This window comes from Crocodylus siamensis, chromosome 3, assembly GCF_052110815.1.
Source record: "Crocodylus siamensis isolate JL-2025a chromosome 3, ASM5211081v1, whole genome shotgun sequence".
Classification (NCBI taxonomy): domain Eukaryota; kingdom Metazoa; phylum Chordata; order Crocodylia; family Crocodylidae; genus Crocodylus; species Crocodylus siamensis.
Window position 1 is genome coordinate 60797575 of NC_143397.1, and position 20104 is coordinate 60817678.

Here is a 20104-nt window from a genome sequence, read left to right on the forward strand (position 1 = left end):
ATTAATGGGGAGTTCACACTTCAGAGCTGTTGGAGGCTGTCTGCAGACTCATGTACCTGCCAGTGCATCAGTTTGGCTCGTGTTGTGAAGGTGGTCTTCAGTCTGTAAGGCTAGAAGAACCTTTTTAAAACACAGAAAATTGAGATTCTGAAACAGCGATGAGGCAAGGAGTGAACTGTGTTCAAGTTTCTGTGGACTATGTAGGGCCCTGCTTGTGTTTCTTGTAGGAGCACAGCATTGATATGGTTAGTGCCGGAATGATTGAATAATCCCCTCAATATACATGCTTAATGAGTCCCAATTTGCTGTCTTTTTTTTCTTTTCTTTTTCTTCTTTTTTTTAATCATGTAAGCTCATCAGTGAATAACATTCGCATATCCGAAGTATTGGTGTGGAGGTATTGCGCTAACAGTAAACATATAAGTGGCACGTCTACAGCTCTTGGTATGATGCTGAGAGCAAATATTTAAGGGAAAGGAAAGCTTTTAGTGCATGTCAGTTTTCTTTTTTCTTCTGTTCTCAAAAAAAGTCTAAAACCAATACCTCCTTAAAGTAATAATTCTTGTGTGTTACGTAAGAGTCTTACATTTTATAATATAGAATTGTAAAATAAATTAATTCTATATTTTAACATTTTATTCTTTCAAAAGGTTTGTAGTAGAGTTTGAGGTGTTTATTAGATAATCTTGGGAAGCAGTAATTCAGAACTTGCTTTGGGACTGCACTTCAGTTTTAAGTAGTTAAGTTCAGTGCTGAGTTTTGTTTTTCTTTGTTATCCAATTCAAGAATGTCCAAGCTTGTATGCATCTCCTTGTGAGTTGATTAGAATTAGGAACTGTGTTATGAAGTGTGTAATGTGGTCATTCTTTTAACCAGAAATGTGAAAAAAAGCTTAATCCACGAAGACTTCAGGATAATTTTGAAACGGGTAAGTATATTCCTAACTTCCATACACATGTGACTATGTGGAGGGTTGAAGGTGTTCTGTACATGGGGGATGCCATGTCTTACATATACCAAGATGCAGGTTAAATGAAGCAACTTTTTCACATGAAAAGTCTGAATTTTTAGAACTGCATCAACTTCTTGCAGCTCATGCTAAGAAGAGAAACCATTTATTTAAATCAAGGTTTTCACTCCTTTTTTTTTTGTGAAATCTGTGGGATTACAGAATCAGAGTTGCAGAAGAATCCCCCCACCCCCCAAACCTGTGATATGTAGACAATATTTACTGTTGTGTGTAAAACAAAATACTTACTACAACTCCTATGAAATTGGCCTTGACTATGACCACTAGAAGGCCAGTAAAGGTGAGGGATTCTTTTGCCACCCTATTTGTTTGAAACCATGACCAAATTAACCAAGCTGCCAGGGTGATTTGATATTAATTGAACAAGTTTCTTGTACAGCAGTGTAAAACTAATACAGGCATATTATCAAATAATCCCCTTGATCAATAACTGTTCAAGGTTTTCTGCAGTTAAGTTTTTTGTTCTTTTTTGTTTTTTAAAGCAGATGCAGCCTATGACATGTGTTGCTCCAGTGAAGACCCGCTGCTAGAACAGACAGAGGGAGACTCTGTGGCATGTAATGGCCATTACAAATTCACTTTCTCATCGAGAGCTTTCTTGAGCTTCAAGTTTGACCATGATGCCATCATGAAAAATTTTAACCTCTGACCGCAAGCCTGTTCTAGAGGAACAAAAATCAAAGACTTACCTGTTGCAGTTGAGTGGGTTTTTAATCCAGCCTTACTTTTTCTCAGGAGTTTTCTGTGTGTTTGTTTTAATGCAATGCAGGGACTGGTATGGTGATCTAAAGGGTTCATTCTTTTTGCAGTATGGGAGTGGCAGTGAAGTGTTGCACTTTAAATGCAGTATAGCCTTTACCTACAAAAGTACCTTTCCAGTGTTTGGTTCGCTTGTTCCTAGCTGTACATTAGAGGGCATTCTTTTCTGTTTGTTCGTTTGTTAAAACTTGCTGCACATTTAGATTTGTCATTCATTGCAATATTTTAGTGTTGGCAGTACACTAACACTGAACTTTTAGCCTGCTATGATGTAAAAGCTGTTGCAATATTCAGTCTTTATTCTCCAGTACTTGGCAATAGTATAGCAATGGCAAAGAAAGTAATTCTCAGAGGACTCCTGTATTCTCTATCCCAGTAATGGCAAAACCTAAAGTTGTACATTTCTCCTCCCCAGTTGTCTGCCTAGAGTGTCTTCTCTTTATATTGAAACTTGTTTCAAAATGACTCACAATGAGTAGGATTCAAAGTTATATCCTTTGGGTTATATTTTGCCATGACTTGCAGCTTTTCCTTTTTTTCCCTGTGGAGATACCTGTGATGGACAGAACTTGCCACTTCACATGACCTAACATCATATCTTTGTCCACAAAAACTGTCTGACTGGAAGAAAATCACCTGCGGTTTCTGTTTAGTTGGAGCTAATATCAAGAAATTAGGAGACGCTAATTTCTGTGAGAGGGGATTCTTGCGTAACATTTTTTATATTCAATAATAATCTAAAATACCCTCTAATCTTGGGAGGGAGGAAGCATCCGGGCAAATGTCTGACTGGATAGAGAATACCTTACGCGCCGCTTATAGGTTTGCAATAACCTTTTTTAAGTGTCCATTATAGTGTTTTACACTGTCCTTAGGGGTTTTTAGTGTAATGTATGTTTATATATCCAATAGTATTGAATTTTATATTGCACTTGCATCTCAGTGTCTGAAAACTGTAGCTGAGAATGACTGAAGCTACAGCCTTTTAATAACAATATAAAAGATGTGAAAAATTAGCAGTAGCAATTCAGGGGATGCATTAAAAAAAATACTAGTCCTACATTCTGATCCAGCTGAGGGAGTTTAAATACTTACATTTTAACTTACTGCAGAGGATCTTACGAGGGAACATTTATCTTGGCAGTGAACAACTGTATTTTGTATATCTTCAAGTGAACTGTTCTCTGAAATAAATAAAGGTTAGTGGGTGTGTGATTTGGAGGGCTGAATGCCTTAATTGACTTTGGTCATTCCAAGGCTGAGTCTTCTGACCAGAGAATGTATATTCACTCAGACAGCCTTTTTTATCTCATGCAATCTCCGTGTTCTTGCAAGTATCCGTGTTGCCTGTTAGTTTTAGTCCTCAATAAGTAGTTACACAGCTTATTTTTTACCTTCACCTTCTTGCCTCTCCCCTTTCTGGGGCCATGCAATTTATGAGTTTTTAATGATGGTAAAATATTTTGTTAGCTGGAGAAGCTAGACTCTTACATTTTCGTTAATAGGAGAAATTGACTTCAACATTTTTCCCATTTGGATCAGAAAGTCTTGAAATTACTTGGTTTAAAGCCATTTTTTCTTGGCTTGCTAGGTTCTTACTGAAAAAAAAAAAAAAAAAAAAAGCAAGAGGTCAGTCTTTTGACAGTCCAGCTTAATATCCAGAGGTTGCTTGCACTGATAAATGCAAAAGTGCTGTCATTAAGTGAGAAATTGGGATAATAAGGTTGGGAAAGGATGAAGCACTAGTCAATTCTTTTTAGCTGAAGTAGTTGATTTCCCAGCAATAAGTGCCTAGCTCGCAATGAATGGGAGGTTAGCATTCACATCTCCAGGCTGCTAGTGCCAGTGGGGGAAATGACTCTTAAGGCATGATTGCAAATCAAGATTTGGAAATTTTTAATTTTAGTAGGTTGACTTTCAGGGGTGTTGCTGTAACACTTCTAAATGGAGCAGAGATTAAATAGGGACTTTAAGAAGGCAAGCAAATACGTTGATAGAACAAAACTCCTTTTAAATTTGTAACTTGTTTGTTAACAACTTGGGCATTTAATGGTTGTCAGAAGTGAGGGGAGAAGTCTCTCAAGAGAAATAGCTGTGCAGAATATCCCTAAGTGGAATATGCACTGTCTGCCCTGTCAGCTTGGTTACAAAGTGCAGGTCTTTTTTTTTTTTTTTTAAGTAATGGTTTTGTTCAGTACAAAAATACCTGACTTCCTTTTTAAGCCCACACATGAGCTCCAGAAAAGACCTGGTTTTATTAAATCTAGCCTTAATGTGAGTTGCAAATAAATGTGATAATTATGCAATAACTTCCACCTCTGTGCAAAGGTACTGTGTTTCAGAGTTGCATACAAAATTTTCATGCGTGTATCAGCATCAGTTTCCTTCTTTCTCAGAGGTGTCTGAAACAGCTTATTAAATGTGCTGACATATGACGTGTCCTGAGGGCTCCATGTGCCCTGCGCTGTGAACAGTTTGAATTGTTAGCTTATGTGTTCTCTGTGTGTTTCATGATTGCACACATGTTAAATGAATCATTTTATAGTTATACATGTATTCCAGAACGCAGGAGTACAGTTTACGTGGGTTTCTTCAAAATGGTGATGAAAGAGCAAACGGGTGGATGAATTTGCATTGGACTTTTTGGTTTTTTTTAAATAAGTGGTGAGATTTGGGGAGTCCACAGTCTCTAGTTAAACTCTGTGAATGGACTTCTGAGAGCCAAGAGCTTGTTTTTCATTTAAAGATGCTCAAAGAGTAAGCATGACTGGCAGTCTTTGCGCTTGGAGTAAAATAAGATGCAACCCTTGCCCACAGTGGCTCTTCAGGTTGTGAATGTCATTGTTCTGTGTCCTTGGAGTTAAAGGACTTGTGAAATAACGACAGAAGGTTTAACGGACAAAAAGCAAAGTGCAGGTACTGGAAATCTAGAATGGAATTAAGTACTGCATAAACTGTTTTTAATTTATTATAGCTTGTGGGTTTTTTGGGTTTTTTGTTTCTTACAGTAGTTAGTTGTATGTATGTTTTTGCCTAATTCTTTTAGTGCGGGGGCGAGGGGTGAGGGGGAAATTAATTTGGGAGCTTTGGACTTGTAACTAATTTGTCTAACTTATGCATGTTTTTGTGGCTTGGTGGTCTTAAATTTCCAGTCCTCAGTATGCATTCATGCAGATGAAAGCAGCTGTATCTTAAACATTGAGCTCTAGACATATTAGTACAGAGGGAGAGAAGAATAAATAACTTTATATCGCAATCTAAAAACTTCCCTTTCTGTAGTGTTAGCTCATAGTAAGTCTTTTTTAGATGATGTCTGCACGAGTTGGAGTCTGTAACAGAATTTCAGGCTTCCTCCCGTGCTCCTTGTTAGTGGTTTACTTTGGAGAATGACAAGAGCAGTGCTCTCTCTCACTGTGTTTACTCATGGGCTATTTAATGCTGCATGTGTAACTGTTACACTTTAATGTTAAGGCAAACTGCAGTCTGGCTGTTCCTAACATTTCCAGTCAGATGCTTGTTTCATACAAAAAAGTGCATTTTCTGCTGCATTCACTGATCTGATGCTGTTATTTTTCCCAGTTTGATTTGCAGTAGATATGCTGATGCTGTCATTTGCTGCTCTAAAGAGCAAGAATTGAAACTAGGGATCCAAATTCTAATATGTAGTGGCATGAAATGTTGTTGTTGGGGCATGCTTTATAACTAGCTGTGCAACATTAGTACAAATTCATAAGGTATGAGCTCAGCTCATGCTACCATAACCTCTTAAAACCAAATATTTACTGGAGTTTATTCTAATACCATGTGCTGGGAATCCAAGTTTTTGGAACAATTAGCTGATGGGCTAGTGTATTTTGCCAGTCCCAAGTCAGTTTTTCTATCTCTGCATGGACATCAGTACTTCAGGCTTGCAATTTAAAGTTTCCAGCATCAGTTTTTTTGTGCATTATGTTAACATTTTGGTACTGGTGTCAGGCTGCTTTGGGGATTACAGTAGGCTGAAACCTGAGTCCATTTTAACTACTTAATGTTGAAGCAGCAAAATATTACTTAAGATGTGGCATTTATGGGTGGTGAATTGATTCAACCCTGCCAAAACGTGGACTGTGAAGGTGCTCTGACAGTAAATGAGGCTTAGACAGTTCGTTTCTCTTGTACAGCAATTAAGCTGTGATCATGTGTTTTATATTTGTAGCAATATTCTTGTTCAAGAATGGAAAGAACAAGAGGATTAGGCTAAAAGCTTGCATTTGCACTGTTCTTATACTGTACATAAGCACTGATAGGCGATGCAGTATATCTTGTGCTCTTTTGAGCGTGCAATTCACTACTGGTTCAAGTAGGTTGTAAGCCTTAAAGTGAGACACCGTACACATAGCAATTACTTCAGTGCTGCATTCAAGATCATGCAAAAGCAAATTTGCATGTGCTTTGCTTATCTGAGGTTTGGGTTTCACTTAAAATTTTAAGTAGGAACTGATTCCTGGTCTCTGCTGTGACTCTTCTATGCAATCTGTAGAAAAGAAACCAGAACGCTGGCATGTTCTGTGGATGCCAGTGACTGCAGGGTGACAGAAGAGCCTATTCTGCTGCTTCTTCACCAGCTAAGGTATGCAGGATATTGTCTTGGAGAGCAGGGAAGGCTAGAATTTAAGGAATTTTTACTTGACTATCAGTGATGAAGAGGTTTGTTTAAGTGACTTTTTGGAGAGGAAGAGAAAATTGTACTTACTGTTGGGTATCTGCAGGAAAAAAGGTCTTGTGGTATAGAAATAATATTGATATCTTTTTTCAAATTAAAAAACCACCATTAGTTGTACAGTAGAATTTTCGACAAACTCTTTATGCAGCATGAGCGTTGAAGGTATTGAAATGTTGGAGGAAAATTAACTCTGAACGCTCTTCTGCTATTCTGAAGTTTGAGTTGTGGTTTTGAAGCAGATACATAACTCATTCTAATGTGTAAAGTACCACAAAGTTTTGATGAGAAATTCAGCAAGGCTTTTATATTTTTAAGTTCACATACATAAAAGCATCTTACATATTTCAGAATCCCATGTAAAAATTTGCTGATGGCAACAAGAACATGTTGGAATCTTTTGTGTGCTCGACACTCATCAAATTATTATTATTGCAGGAGGCAATTTAATTTTTTGATTCTAAGATGTTGGAATATTCTTGATATTATGTAGGGAATTTTTTAAAAGTTAAACCTATATGGTAATAAATTCAAAGAGCTTTTTGGTTTCTAGATGGCATCCTGTATTGACAACCAAGTGCAGTACAGCTGTTTCTTTGTGCAGCATGAGATAACTTGTTTGATCTGTGGTTGCTTTTAAGTTCCTGTGATTGTCTTGCAGAAAACTGGGGAGACGCAAAGACTTGGTCTGCAATAATGAAGTGTTCTGTTATGTTACCAATGAGACATAGCCTGTCCCACTGTAACATTTTAAGATTCTAGATTTTTTTTTTCACTGGTGTTGGGTGCTGTCCATACCGGCTAAATAAACATGTAAGGTTACAGGTTTTATTTAGTTTCTATGAGATAGTTGAGGAGTGGTTTGCACTGTTCAGCTCTTCTTTAGATAAGATCTGTAACTACCCATAAAGTCTATTGTACTAATAGATCATGTGTTTTTAAGCATTTTTTTTATGTTCATTTCCTGATCCAGACATTGAAGCACATTGTTTGTTAAAATATCGACATTTAGTCACAGGCTATTTCTTTTGTATTTGTAAAGTGTTTTCTTTCTTTTTTTTTTTTTTTACTGTTAAGATTAAAGTTTTTTACTTTCTGGATAATTATTACTGTAATAACTTGAAGTAATGACTATGAACATTTGTTGCAGTGTGAAACTTAAATTCTGTACTGCTGTGGCAGTTAAACTTACACGAGAATGTTTCGACTCATTGCCTTAAATGCCAGTTAGCAGCACTGATTTTTACATGTGCCAGTTTAAGGGGAGTATTAAGTTACAAATAAAGCGGCTGTGGAGCTGCTTTTGATAGCATCTGGGTGCACTGAACTAAAGATTTAGTGTCAAATTCAGATCAGTGCTTTTAAAGTATTTGAGTTAAAGTGATTTGTCATCTAGATAGTTTATTAAAAAATCAGATATATGGACATGTCATGTGTACCCTTCTCTCTCAATTAGGCCTGATCTGATTTTTATAAAGCCCAGAGTGCTTTATAATTTTAAAACGCTTACAAATGCAATGTTAAGTACATTTTATAGAACTGTACTCAATTCCTGCTGTAAGGTAAAGCAGAAAGCTCTAGTAGCAAAATCCATATAGAGACTTTCCTATTACCCTAGCACTCCGTTTGTGAAACAACACAATTGTGATTCTTATGCCATTTTGTCACATTTAAGAGTGAAAATTAACTAATAAGGATTTTGGACTGTATAATTTATTAACCTTGATTTCATGGCCTAGCACTGAACTGTTTAGTGAGGCAAGGAGAATTAGATGAGGCTGCAGCTACCAAGAAAAAAAACACAGCAGCACTCTTTAGCATTAGAAATTTATTCAGAATATAAGAACATTTGTAAAATAAAAGTATTATAAATGTCTCTGTATAAATAAATGCAGTTTTTACAATTCTATATATCAAATAAACACAGAATAGCTATCTTACAGCAGCTAAGAAACTAAAAAGCAGCTGGACACATTTAAAGCAAATCCATTAAGAGGAAAAGTCTCAAATTACAACATACTGTTATATGACATCTTTTAAATGAGGAACTTCCAATAAAACAGTAGAACAGTACTGCTGTTTATGCAAACTAAATCACATGTGCTTTGTAATAACACCAATACTTTCAAGCTGGTGTAAAAGGGTTTATTATACCTTTAATTAGAAAAGTACTTTTCAGAACATAATGTGAAGTATAAAATCCCATGCGCTGTGTGACAGACTCGATCTTTATTTTTAAAAAAGTCAGAACAAAAAATACAAACAGGTATTGTTGCACTTTTCTGGTAAGAGATGGACTTGGAGCAACTTACAGAGTCTAACTCTTTTCCATTTAGCTAATGGACATTATCAAAGTCGGAGCTAATTTTGTAGTGTTAAAGGTGACTCGCATCTATCTGCAGACTAAAAATGCAGAGGTCAAGCTGGTGTTTCATACAGTTGCATACTTAGTTTCCACTTGAATGCCAAAAACGAATACCTAGGTGAACTAACTAAAAAGTACTGGACAAAAAATGTTAACATGAAACACACTCTTTATAGATGTTACTTACTGTTGCAGAAGATTACTGTTTCACAATTGGACCTATCCCTACACCCTTTTCTAACTAACTAATGATGCCATATCTGCTTTGTATGAAGCGCGATAACCACATCTAAGACTTTCCTACATGGATGGTCTGACACAACAAGAATTGTCTTGCTTGTTTATTAAAACTTTTATGGAAGAAATGTTGGCTGGGTTGCCTCGAACATGTAAAACTATCTATGTCAGATCCACCTTTAGGGGATGCTTAAAATGTATTTGAAAGAAAAGTCTGCTAAATAACCTACTTAAATTTGAGTTCCTGGGTGTCAATTGGCACAGTTGAAGATGACTATAATAACTGGTTGGAAAATGTATTGGTCATTCCTCAGCATTTTGAATATTTGAGTAAGCCTCACTTAATGGTGGTTATTGTCTTGATTAGGGGTTGGCAAGCCAGGCAGTTAACAGGTCAAAGAGTATAACAATTTTACAAAAAACCCTACATTTTTTTTCTGTACTTTTAAAAAAAAAATCATATTTCTGTCAAGAAATTTTTTTTTGACAATTTCATAATGGAAAAAATGTGCTTTTCCGGTGTATTATTTGGACCTATTGGCCATTTTTTACACTTTTTGATTCGTCTATGACCAGTTGAGTACCCAACCCTAGTCTTGATATCTCTGTGTAATGAAAACCCAAACAGAGAAGAGGTGCCAACACCATCTCAGAGAATAAGAAAACAGACTGAATTTGTTTTTGAGATTTCTCTCCAGTACAAAATAGTAAGTCTGTTACTGAACAAAACCACATCCAAGGTTTTATCATTCAAAAGATTTTCATAGGTTAAGCAGCATTTCTATAAAGTAACATTTTGTACCAGAAAGCAACACTTCAAAACTTTTAATGTTACATTAGGATGGCAGACTATCAGAAACTTAATAGATGCTTTTTGTACTAGTGGTAAATAGAAAATACAGCTGCTGGAGCGTGCTGGAGGAAAAGTAGCCCTGATATTCAGAGAGAACCATAGTTCTTTGCCAGATACTTAACATTGTCTCCTACAAATACTCTTCAATTTATATTGAGGCTTCAACTTTTTTATGTTACTGGTTTCTTACATCATCACTAAATGTCTATCCTAAAGCACCCAAGTATCTTAAATGTTGAGAAACTCAACTAATATTTTTCCTCGGAGAGTTCAGGTTCCCTCTTACAATCCAGTTAGTCTGCCTAAGTTGTAACTAAAACAAATGATAATAAATCACATGCTGCAGCCAAACAGAAGTAGAAGCAGACTGACATACAACTCCACAACAAATAAGGTAAACATCAGAGATGTACTGTGTATACATTACAGGCAAGGTTCACAGAAGGACATTTAAGTCCAAAATGTAAATCCCACTTCTCTGTTTTTGCCAGCCAAATGACCTTGTAGGCTGTGCAACTAGGCTCCTAATGGGATCCAGGGCTGAAGCATTCTTCCTCTCCTCCAACACCCACTAACTCAAGCCCGCTGCCAGAGGTGGTAGTAGCCTTAATTTCCTTTTATTGCATATCTTCTTGGTTATAACAGTCACCCAGGTTCACTTCTCCCCTATCTCCATGCCACCTCCTGAGTGAATGCTCCAGCCATCAAACAAAAAGGGTTAAATCTCTCACTCCTTGTTGACATCGCTCCACATTTCCTTAGCTATCAAAATAGTCATTGGTCAGAGAGAGTAAGCATGACCAGAACCTAATTGGTTAAGGCACTTTTAAGGGCTATCTGGAATGAGGCTATTTAAGTGTAGTGACATGCTTTCCTCCAGCTCATATACACAAAGGACCAGATGCAGAAATGTAAGTTAGGCTTTTAAACAGGAGCTAGGCGCCCAAATACTTTTCTGGATTTGATCTATAGTTAGTTCAAGTTAATAAACCAGTCTTCTGAACCTTACTCCCACATAACTAAGTTTATTTAGATAATGATATATAACAAAACATCAACTCATATAAAATACGTCAGCCTTGTCCATCTGTTCAGGTCTGTCTATGAAGCACAGGATCTGGTCGCTACTGGGAACATAGGGCATTTCTACACATGCATGTGCTGCAGCACTGGGCACTTTTAAGAAGTGCTGGTGTTGCGATGCATGCATTTGTATAAATGGCGAAATGCATGTCAGTGCTGAGAAAATGGCGGTGGTGCATTTTTGAACACATTGAAAGTATTTTAGTTCAAAAGTGCACTGCTGCCATTTTCTGCACGCTGACACATTTTGCTGTAATGTACACAAATGTATCCGGGTGCATCAGCTCGCATGTTCCACAGACTCAGTTAATTACGTCTGCTCCGCCAGGCTGGATTTGTGGCAGGTCAGAGCAGACAAAGGTATGTGAATACATGTCTATAAGCACTAAAACAGCTTAAGTGCCAGACTGCTAGCTGTGGTTGCCTCCCCATTCAACTATAGTTTTCTTAGCTGTGTAAGATACAGTAATCAAACAGCCAATCTAATCAATGAACCATTAAGAAACAGGGAGGCTAAATTACACTACAAAACCATTGTCTGGGGGCACTTTTCATTACTTCTGTCATTTTAAATGGGGCAAGCAAATGATTAGGGTTATTTTAGTCATAAGCAGGAGGATTTTACTGCATTTACTCTTTCAAAACCTCCACTTAATGTGGGCTTTCCCCTTGGTACAAACTGGTGATTTGGACTCATCAACTCTCCACATGGGTATAACTTTACCTCCTTCATCATGCAGCAGTTCTCAGGCTCTTAAGTATACTAGTGATAAGCACAGTAAAAGGGACTGATGACCTTACCACAGTGGAAAGGTTTTGAACCTGTGCAAACTAGATTAGCACAAACCTCACTTCAAGGATTGGGAGGGAACCAGTCAAGACATCAGCTGATCTTCAAAGCATGTTTTAGACTAAAGCGTTCCCAGATTAGAGCTATAGTGTCTGCTCAAACTTACTCTTCACTGGCTGCATTTTCCTAAACTAGAGAAGTGCATATGCACAACATACAAGTTCCTGTGCCCATGCATGTGCATGCAAAAGCATGTAAATTTGCATCATTTTGTGTACACTGCACTTACTGTGTTTGGGGTCTTGTACAGGATTGCACAGAGTCACAGGGTTGAGGGTTATTTCAGGCTTCCTTCATGTGGGTTTCTGCAGGTACATTTGAATTCAGCCAGTTTACACAGTATATATAATGTAAGATAAGCAATTCTACCTTTTTGGCTGGGGACTAAAATATTGCTGGCAGCAATCAGCAAGTGAAAAAATGGAGTGAGGAAAAAGTGCGCTGCTGTAACCTTTTCTAGTTACCTTATGTGGATTTTAGTGAAATGCTTTTTATTTGGAATGATCTCACTTTGACTCCCTCTAAAGTTCAATGGTCATTTCAGATTCGTGACAACAGAATGTTTAGAGTCTGCTCTTCTCCGTGCAGCATTAACGTGGGATTATATTCACAGTTTTTTACCTGGAAAGACCTTTTCCCAGGATAATTCCAAGACGTGCAGTCTGATTTTGTTTCCAGTAAAGGCTATGACAAAACTCAAGAACAGCGCTGGATCCAAAAAATACAGAAACTGCTTTGAAACAAGGTAGAAAAGCATGCCTCTGTAAGAGCGTATTTTTATCAAACCTTCTCTGGCAAACATGCCAGCAACCCTGGCATCTAGAATAGAGGAAAAACATTCTATTGCAGGACCAAGAAACTTTTCTGGACAGATCTTGTAAAAACATATGCCTCCAAGCAAACTGGTTGCAGCTTTTTTTGCTATAAGGGAGAATAGATTCATCTCAACAAAACCATTAGGTAGGCAGAGATGCATTCAAAACACCACGAAATCAATGCGACTACTGCTTGAATGATGGGTGGGGGACTGCAAAAAGCTGCATTTGCATTGTTATTTAATAACCTCAGCGCAGGTGGGAATCACATAGCTCTGCCATGAAGAAGGGTTAGCCCAGTCCAGGTGGGTGGTAACAGCAATGGGGATCCTTCATCTGGAAGTTATAAAATCTTTTTTTGATTTGCACTGATGCAGTCAATTACAAAGTGGTCTTTTGTTGTCTGAAGATCAGATTATCAACATCTACTAGTTCAAGGAAGAAAACAGTAGGTGCCAGCATGAAGGATAGCTGAAAGTCAGAACTAAGAACCAGTAGGGTTTAAATCCCATCTGAGTATGGGGGGAGGGGAATTGGACAGCAAATACCCACAAAATGTTGATTAATGTCTAGATGTAGCAAGGCCTGATTCCAGCCCAAATGCCAAAGCCCTGTGCTAACGGAGGGTTATGGGGCTTACAGAACCATGGCCACAGCCTTTAGAGAACAATCCATATCCGCGTAACCATGCATAGGAAACCTGAAACAAATCCCAAATGACTTCTGAACGTTGATGCCAAGGAAAGGATCTCAGGCTTGAAAAACATGTAACCTACAAGGCAATGTAGTTACAATAATGAACAGTGCAAAGCTAACTGATGCAAGGCTGACACCGTGTTAAAATTGCTACTGTGTTGTTATCTGCTCAGTCTCAGCAATGGTGAAAAAAGGCCTATAAACAAGTCATCCAGGGCACTGGCTATGTGCTGCACATGAGCCCACCTCTCCCCACTACCTAGAGATGGCAACCCAATCTCCATGCCTCAGCCTGCTTCTATTAATGCAGGTTTTTATCCTGTTCCAGCTTACGATACATTAGTATGACATGAAAAACCAACTAACTTGAACAAAGAACTTCAGACACACTAACAGTAATTAATTAAGAATATCTCATAAATATAGTTTATGAGCCCCAGAAAGCTGTACTAGGACAATGCGAGTAGAAGTTGCATGAGCTACACAGCCATTTTGTTCACATTGTGTCATGTGTGACTGTCTATATGTATGCCCACATATACACATACACATGCGTACAATACTGAACAAGTACATTGTTGCAAACAGGTACCTTTTGGGTCAAAACAAGTGCAGAGGGACTTTCCACATCTTGAATGTGCAAAGACACAATCGAACATTATGCACGTGACAAAGGTGGCCCATCTTGTAGAAGACGACCTTAGCTGTAAATATATTATTACTGGAAATCCATTGCTTTCATGAACTGTCAGAGCCACCATACAATGTGAAAGACAAAAGCTGTTCTACAACTTCTTACCCACTCTTGGCACAGACTGTCTGGTACTTTGAAAAACATGTAGTTACATACCCATAACCTTTAAGGTCACAAGAAATGCATCAACACCACAAGTATGCAATACCGCCTTTCTCATTCTGGGGAAGGAATGCTGCCTGCGTAAAACTTCTTTGAATTAACAGGACTTGTCCTCCCTGATGTGCTGAACTGTGTGCACTGTGGACAACCGTGAGTCTGGTGCAAAAGACAAACTAAACTTTCATTTTACATCTTCCCCACTCCCTCCAACATATACGTAGAGCAGCCGTTAACAGCAACAGCAGGTCTTTCCTCCAGATTTTAAGACAGGCGGTTGAAGGAGGAATGGTGGGGGGTGGCTGGAGAACTATCAAAATCTTTATGGATTCAAACCAGAAAAAATGTGTAACGTCTTATTTCTCTTAGCACTACATCTGCAGTGATGGAATGCAAAGGGATCCAGGTGTCCCACATACTACAAAATTCTGCATGGGCAGAGACCTTACATACACTGTATACGTAACCTTGGTATGAAGAGAAATTTTACCTTTAGGCATGGTCCATTAGCAAGGAATCATCAAAAAACTATCCTTGGCTTAGGCTGAGAATAGTCTCTCCATCCGTCTTGATTTGAGTTGAGAGCCACAGTCCAAGATGAGGTGCTGATCTATGTCTATGTTATGGCCCATATCCTTAAGTGTTCACTACCCAAAATCAGCCTCAAAATGAAACAGGTTCTTAATGACACTAATTGTCTTTTATCTATATATAGAAATATATATCTATATAGATATTAATCTATATATATCTCTATAGATATAGATATATATCTCTCTATATATGTATAGATAGATAAGATATTTAAAGTGAAGTTTCATTGGTATGAGGTCTTGAGTTCTCTTCCTCCAGCAGAGCTATTCTTTGTTTGAGCATCCTCACTTGCGTCTCATGCCTTTCAACCATGGCCATCATTTGTGACTCCAGTTTCTTCAGTTTGTTTTGATGCTTCTTCTTTGCTTTCTCATAGGCTGCCACCAGGTTACTATTGGAAACAAGCAGCAATATAAGAACATTCAATATAGCTGACTCCAAGACACATACTTAGAAACTGAGGCACCCAAAATCAACAACAACTGATGAAAATTTGACACAAAATTTCCCCAGCTGAAATCAAATTTTTTTTCCCCCTTAAGGTTTACAGAATGACTCCCTTACAAGCCAGGACATTGTTTCCAAAGTCTCAGCCTTGAGTGAACTAGTGTTCATCCCAGAAAATAAAAATGAGCAAATAAAAGCCTGAGATGCCCACAGTACAAGGAGCAGGAAATGGGACCTGAAAAATCCAAGACAGCACAACTTGTCACTTTCATTAGTGCCTGCAGGAGCAATTCTTAGCCAGGTGCGTCAGCACCAGGGGTACCTTGAGTCCTTTCAAGGGTGCCATGGTATCAAGGAGGCTGTTAGCACTGTGAGGTGTGTAGACATGATTCGCAAGATAAACCTAGAGATTTCAAATAGGAATCCAGAGTATTAAAAGCATGCTGCCCTGTTGTGGTCTTTCTGACTTCTTTTCAACAGAAGAATTTCTCTATTATTTTTCTGTAGTCAAAAACTGAAAGAAAACCAAGAGCTGGCATTATCCAAGGGGTGTCTTGAGTTTAACAAGGAGGTTCTTGGTTGAGAACCACTTGCCTCCATGTGTGCAATGTGTGTGATGCCAGTAAAGCCAACTCTCATGGAAAAAAATCATGAGACTCCTGATTTCCAAGTCAAATTAAGTCTGACTCATGATCTCCTGATAGAGCAAATCTCAGGATTTTTTCTTCTGGCACATGGAGAGAGAGTGCCAAGCTGGTAAGTGTGTGGAGGGAAAGGGGCAGGTGGTGGGTGGGGAAAGTTTGTGGGGTGCCCAGATATTACACTGATGTGGATCATGTAAGTACCCGAATGGACCTTGAGTGTGTGCCTGCTTAAAGTCCAACAACACACATAACATTTTACTTGCCAAATGCACTATCATCAAATCCCTATTGCCCCGCTTCTATTCAACAGGAAAACACCAGGTGGATACTGGCTGAATATCTAGGCTAGCTTGTCACCACAATGGCCAAGCCACCCTGTGACAAACTAGAGCACACAAATGATACTACATGGTGAATATTGGACTTTGAGCATGAGAGAGACCAATGCCACTAATAACTCTCAGTATATCAAAATCTACAGCTGATGCAGACCAGCTCGCGGGGTGAGAGGGAGATGGGATGGGACAGGACACTACCAAACAGTTCTGTGCATGGGATTATGGAAGCAAATTTGATAGGAAGAACATTTGAAAGGATCAGTGGAGATGAATGAGCCAGGCTCAAGGGAAGGGGAGATTGCAGCAAAGTGCTGTAAATCATAAGCATGGCTAAATGGAGCAATTATTTGTAATGCTTCCCTTCAGGGGCTGGGGTGGGGGAAGAGAACAGCCCAGCAGCAATATAACTTGATCCCATTTCATCCCACTACAGAGTTCTCACAGTGCTGAGTGAGAGGGATTTACCCCCTGCCCTCAGGAATAACTTTGCAACCTTTCAGACTACTGGCGTGAAGCTGAGAATGTAAAGCCTGCTCATTAGGGCAGGAAAATGATTAACAGCGCACTACGGGAGTGCAGTAGAAATCATATGTGCATCAGCTCGCTAGAAAATCCTTTACCTGTTTGCCCTTTTCAGGTCATTCACAAACTCTGCAGACTGCTGATGTCGGATTTCGCTGCTCTTCGTGAGCCTCTCTAAGGCACTCACTAACTCCTGCACTCTGGCTTTCAGTTTCTTCTCTCTGCATCAGGACACAAGGAATGAAGAAAAATCAGTTAACTGCACAATAGCAATGCTTGGACTTGCCTGAGTTTGGATAGCATTCAGCCACACGCCTTCTGGGTCAGGGTTATGGGAAGAAGGCATTTCCTTTATGCAACTCTGATAATGCAAGATTTATTTCTCAGTGAAATTGCTTTAAACTTGATTTAAAAATGCAAAGTAGCAACAAACTCACCAATTACAAATGGAGGACAAAAGGTCATGTGGGCAAATGTAGGGCAAAATTTTATGACCACAGGGGTTGTCTTATTCACATGACACCTCATTAAAAGATAATAAACAAGAGTAGGATGCACAACGGTCACAGTTAAAGAGAGCGATCGGTGGAAGATACAGGTTCATACCATGTTCTGTGCACTACATGTGTCATGGCAACTCAGCTAAAGAAACTAAAGAATTTAAGCTTCAAGGTACTATGTATATAGAAAAGGTATAACCATTGTGCATGCTGGATTACTAATCAAGGCAATTTGCTAGTCAAGCACTTGCTTGTTTTGACTTAAAATTTTCTTCAGTAGAGGGGGAAAAAAAGAAACTACAGGAAGACTCAGTGTATAAGAGGAAGACCTCAAACAGCGAAGCTTCCCCAGCATCCTGGATGGCACAGAAGCAAAACATCAATCCAAGGCACCCAACAGCCTGAGTCTGTTGCCCTGGATTAGGAATGCATCAGTTCACGGAGCAGAATGAGGCAGGACTGTCGGGAGCAGAACCAAATCACAGCATAAAGACGTGACCCACGGCAGAGGTTGTTCTCCTGCAGCTCTGCACAATGCTGTGTTTACAAAAGCCCCTTTGCAGTTGAGACTTATGAAATAGTTGAGAAATGGTTTATAAATCATGTTTTAAAATATATTTTTAAAGGTTTTAACACAGTTACCACAACAGGTGTATACCAGAATAAGATGGATTATTAATAGTGATGATTAGGAGCCTTTTTTATTTGGCAGTGAGAAAATACAAGGCATGAAGAAACAATAATAGGAAATGGAGAGTGACAGCAAGAGGCAGCAAGACAGAGCGTTCACGAATTTCTTCAGCCAGGGATCTTCCAGGCCAAATTTTTGGCAGGAGTACTCTTAACCCTCCCTGAGTACCCTTCCCTTGCTCGATTTGCTGCTTTGCTTTCTGCTTCCTGAACTGTTAACTGAGGCTTTTGAACAGGTTTACAAAAATAATTCCTAACATTAGTAAAAAGGCAGCACAAAATACATGAGAGCGAGCATGTCCACAGAGTATATCGTTAAATGATCGGACAGTATCTTTCCACAGGACCCCCTGCCTCCATCAAATGCACAAGATTAAGCTGCTTTTTGGGTGAACCAGGGTTTTGCAACTGTGCCGTGTAGACCCCCTCCCCCCCGCCTTGTTTGTGGTAGAAATTGTGAAGGTGGTAACTAATGAGGCAGAGGATTTCAGAAGGGAAAGGGCAGTTCCTTGGTTAAGGCAGCTGGAAGCTGCCTGGGAGAACAGCAGTCTGTCCTTAACCCTGCCAAAGTTCCTGTGTGACACTTGGCAAGTCACTTAACACCAAACTTCTCATAGGCAGTCAACTAATGGTCTATTTCTCCTCTTCTGAGGGCCCACTCTGAGACCCTAGGACCTGATCTGCAGAAATGTTGAGCACTCAGAGCTATAACTGAAGTCAGTGGGAGCTGTGCTTTACACAGATGAAGTGCTAGATAAATAAGTGTTCTTAAAAATCAGTCCTTGGGGGTCTCAATTTGAGCGACAAACATCAGTGGACCCTTCTGCCCCATACCTCAGGTCCCCATCTATAGAATGGGTATAATAATATCATCTTAAAGGGTGTTCAGAAGATGAATTAATGTTTGCGAGGCATTTAGGGCTAAATCCAGGAAGGTTCTTAGGTGTCTAACTGCAATCTTAAACACCCACATCCAAAATCTGGATTCTCAAAACAGTTCTTCAGCTGCCACTTAACCCTGCCCAATCTGCACTGGACGCACTGAAATTTCTTGCTGCCAGTCATGTGCACAACAACCCCTCTCTTCAGCACTTAAACTGAAAAACTGGGTGCTGTATTGGGGGGTAGGGGGGATGACAGACAGATGGACAGGAAAGCAGTACAGTTACACCCCCACTTTGATCTCTGCTCCACCCAAATTTTAAAAGCAACTGCCTTGCAGTAGGCAGCATCCCTGAGGGAGTCAGCTGACATGGTGGGTCATTATCATCTACCTGATCCCTTCTAAACTCTCCCCTCCACAGGTGTTAACGACTCTCTCTCCTTTTTATGGTCTTCAGTGGTTCCACTAATCAAGGCAGAGCCTTTGTGCTGCAAGTCTGCTGTCTTACCTGTTTCTGGTATTTAGCTCCTATTTCACAGCTCTGCAAAATGCTTTTAACACTATGAGAAACACTAACTCAGGTGTGGAAATAATGTTCAGTGAAACACTGGATGCACTGTCAAGATGCTCAAGAAAGCCAGATTTTGTTTTATGACTCTTAAAAAGACGCCCATTTAATTCTAAGGGCTCCAGAAGTAATGAAACATCTTTTGATTATTTTGCCTTGTTTTGTTTTCATACAGGATATATGAATAGCAAATTAATGCCCATTCCAATAAAGTTATATTTATTTTTGCTTGGATCTTAAACTGAACAATATACCCCAGGCCCCTGGCCTATTAAAGTTTCTAGTTTCTTTTTAACTAGGGAAGAAAGTGTTGTGCTATATGTGATGATGCACCATGCTATCTGCATCCCTCTGTTCAAAAAACTAGATCTGCTTTTGCTAGATGGCTATACCCCAGCAAGGTTTGTAAGTGCTTATCATGACTGTGAGGCTTAGTCCAGCAGTGGTTTTTGGAACACGTCGAGTACACTGAGTTGCGCACAGAACAGAGTGAGGAGGAAGAAGAGGAGATATCACCCTTTTACCCATATGTCAGTAAGTACTACCCTGAGGGATGCAGAAAACCACTGCAGAAACACTTCTGTTTCTGTCTAACTGGGAGGAGAGTGCATGAGAGAGAGTGTGAGAGAGGCCGAGATTACTTTATAGCCCAGTGATTAGAGTACTTGCCTGGGATGT

The 20104-nt window shown here is 39.1% G+C and overlaps 2 protein-coding genes across 4 annotated transcripts in view; one reads left to right on the forward strand and one right to left on the reverse strand.

The window, feature by feature from the left end:
• DCP2 (decapping mRNA 2) overlaps window positions 1-7591 on the forward strand; it is a 25383-nt gene extending 17792 nt beyond the window's left edge. The window contains exons 10-11 of one of the 2 annotated variants that reach the window (XM_090038386.1): window positions 877-928; window positions 1516-7591. In XM_090038386.1, the coding sequence (XP_089894512.1) occupies window positions 877-928; window positions 1516-1679 (216 nt within the window). In that variant the 3' untranslated portion in view covers window positions 1680-7591. Of the gene's footprint in view, window positions 1-876; window positions 929-1512 lie in introns of both variants that reach the window. The other variant, XM_090038385.1, reaches the window with a different exon arrangement.
• Window positions 3382-20104, reverse strand: part of MCC (MCC regulator of Wnt signaling pathway) — a 363930-nt gene continuing 347207 nt past the window's right edge. For both annotated transcript variants that reach the window (XM_090038383.1, XM_090038384.1), the window contains 2 exons: window positions 16884-17006; window positions 3382-15225 (listed from right to left, as the gene is read on the reverse strand). In XM_090038383.1, the coding sequence (XP_089894509.1) occupies window positions 15045-15225; window positions 16884-17006 (304 nt within the window). In that variant the 3' untranslated portion in view covers window positions 3382-15044. The remainder of the gene's footprint in view (window positions 15226-16883; window positions 17007-20104) is intronic.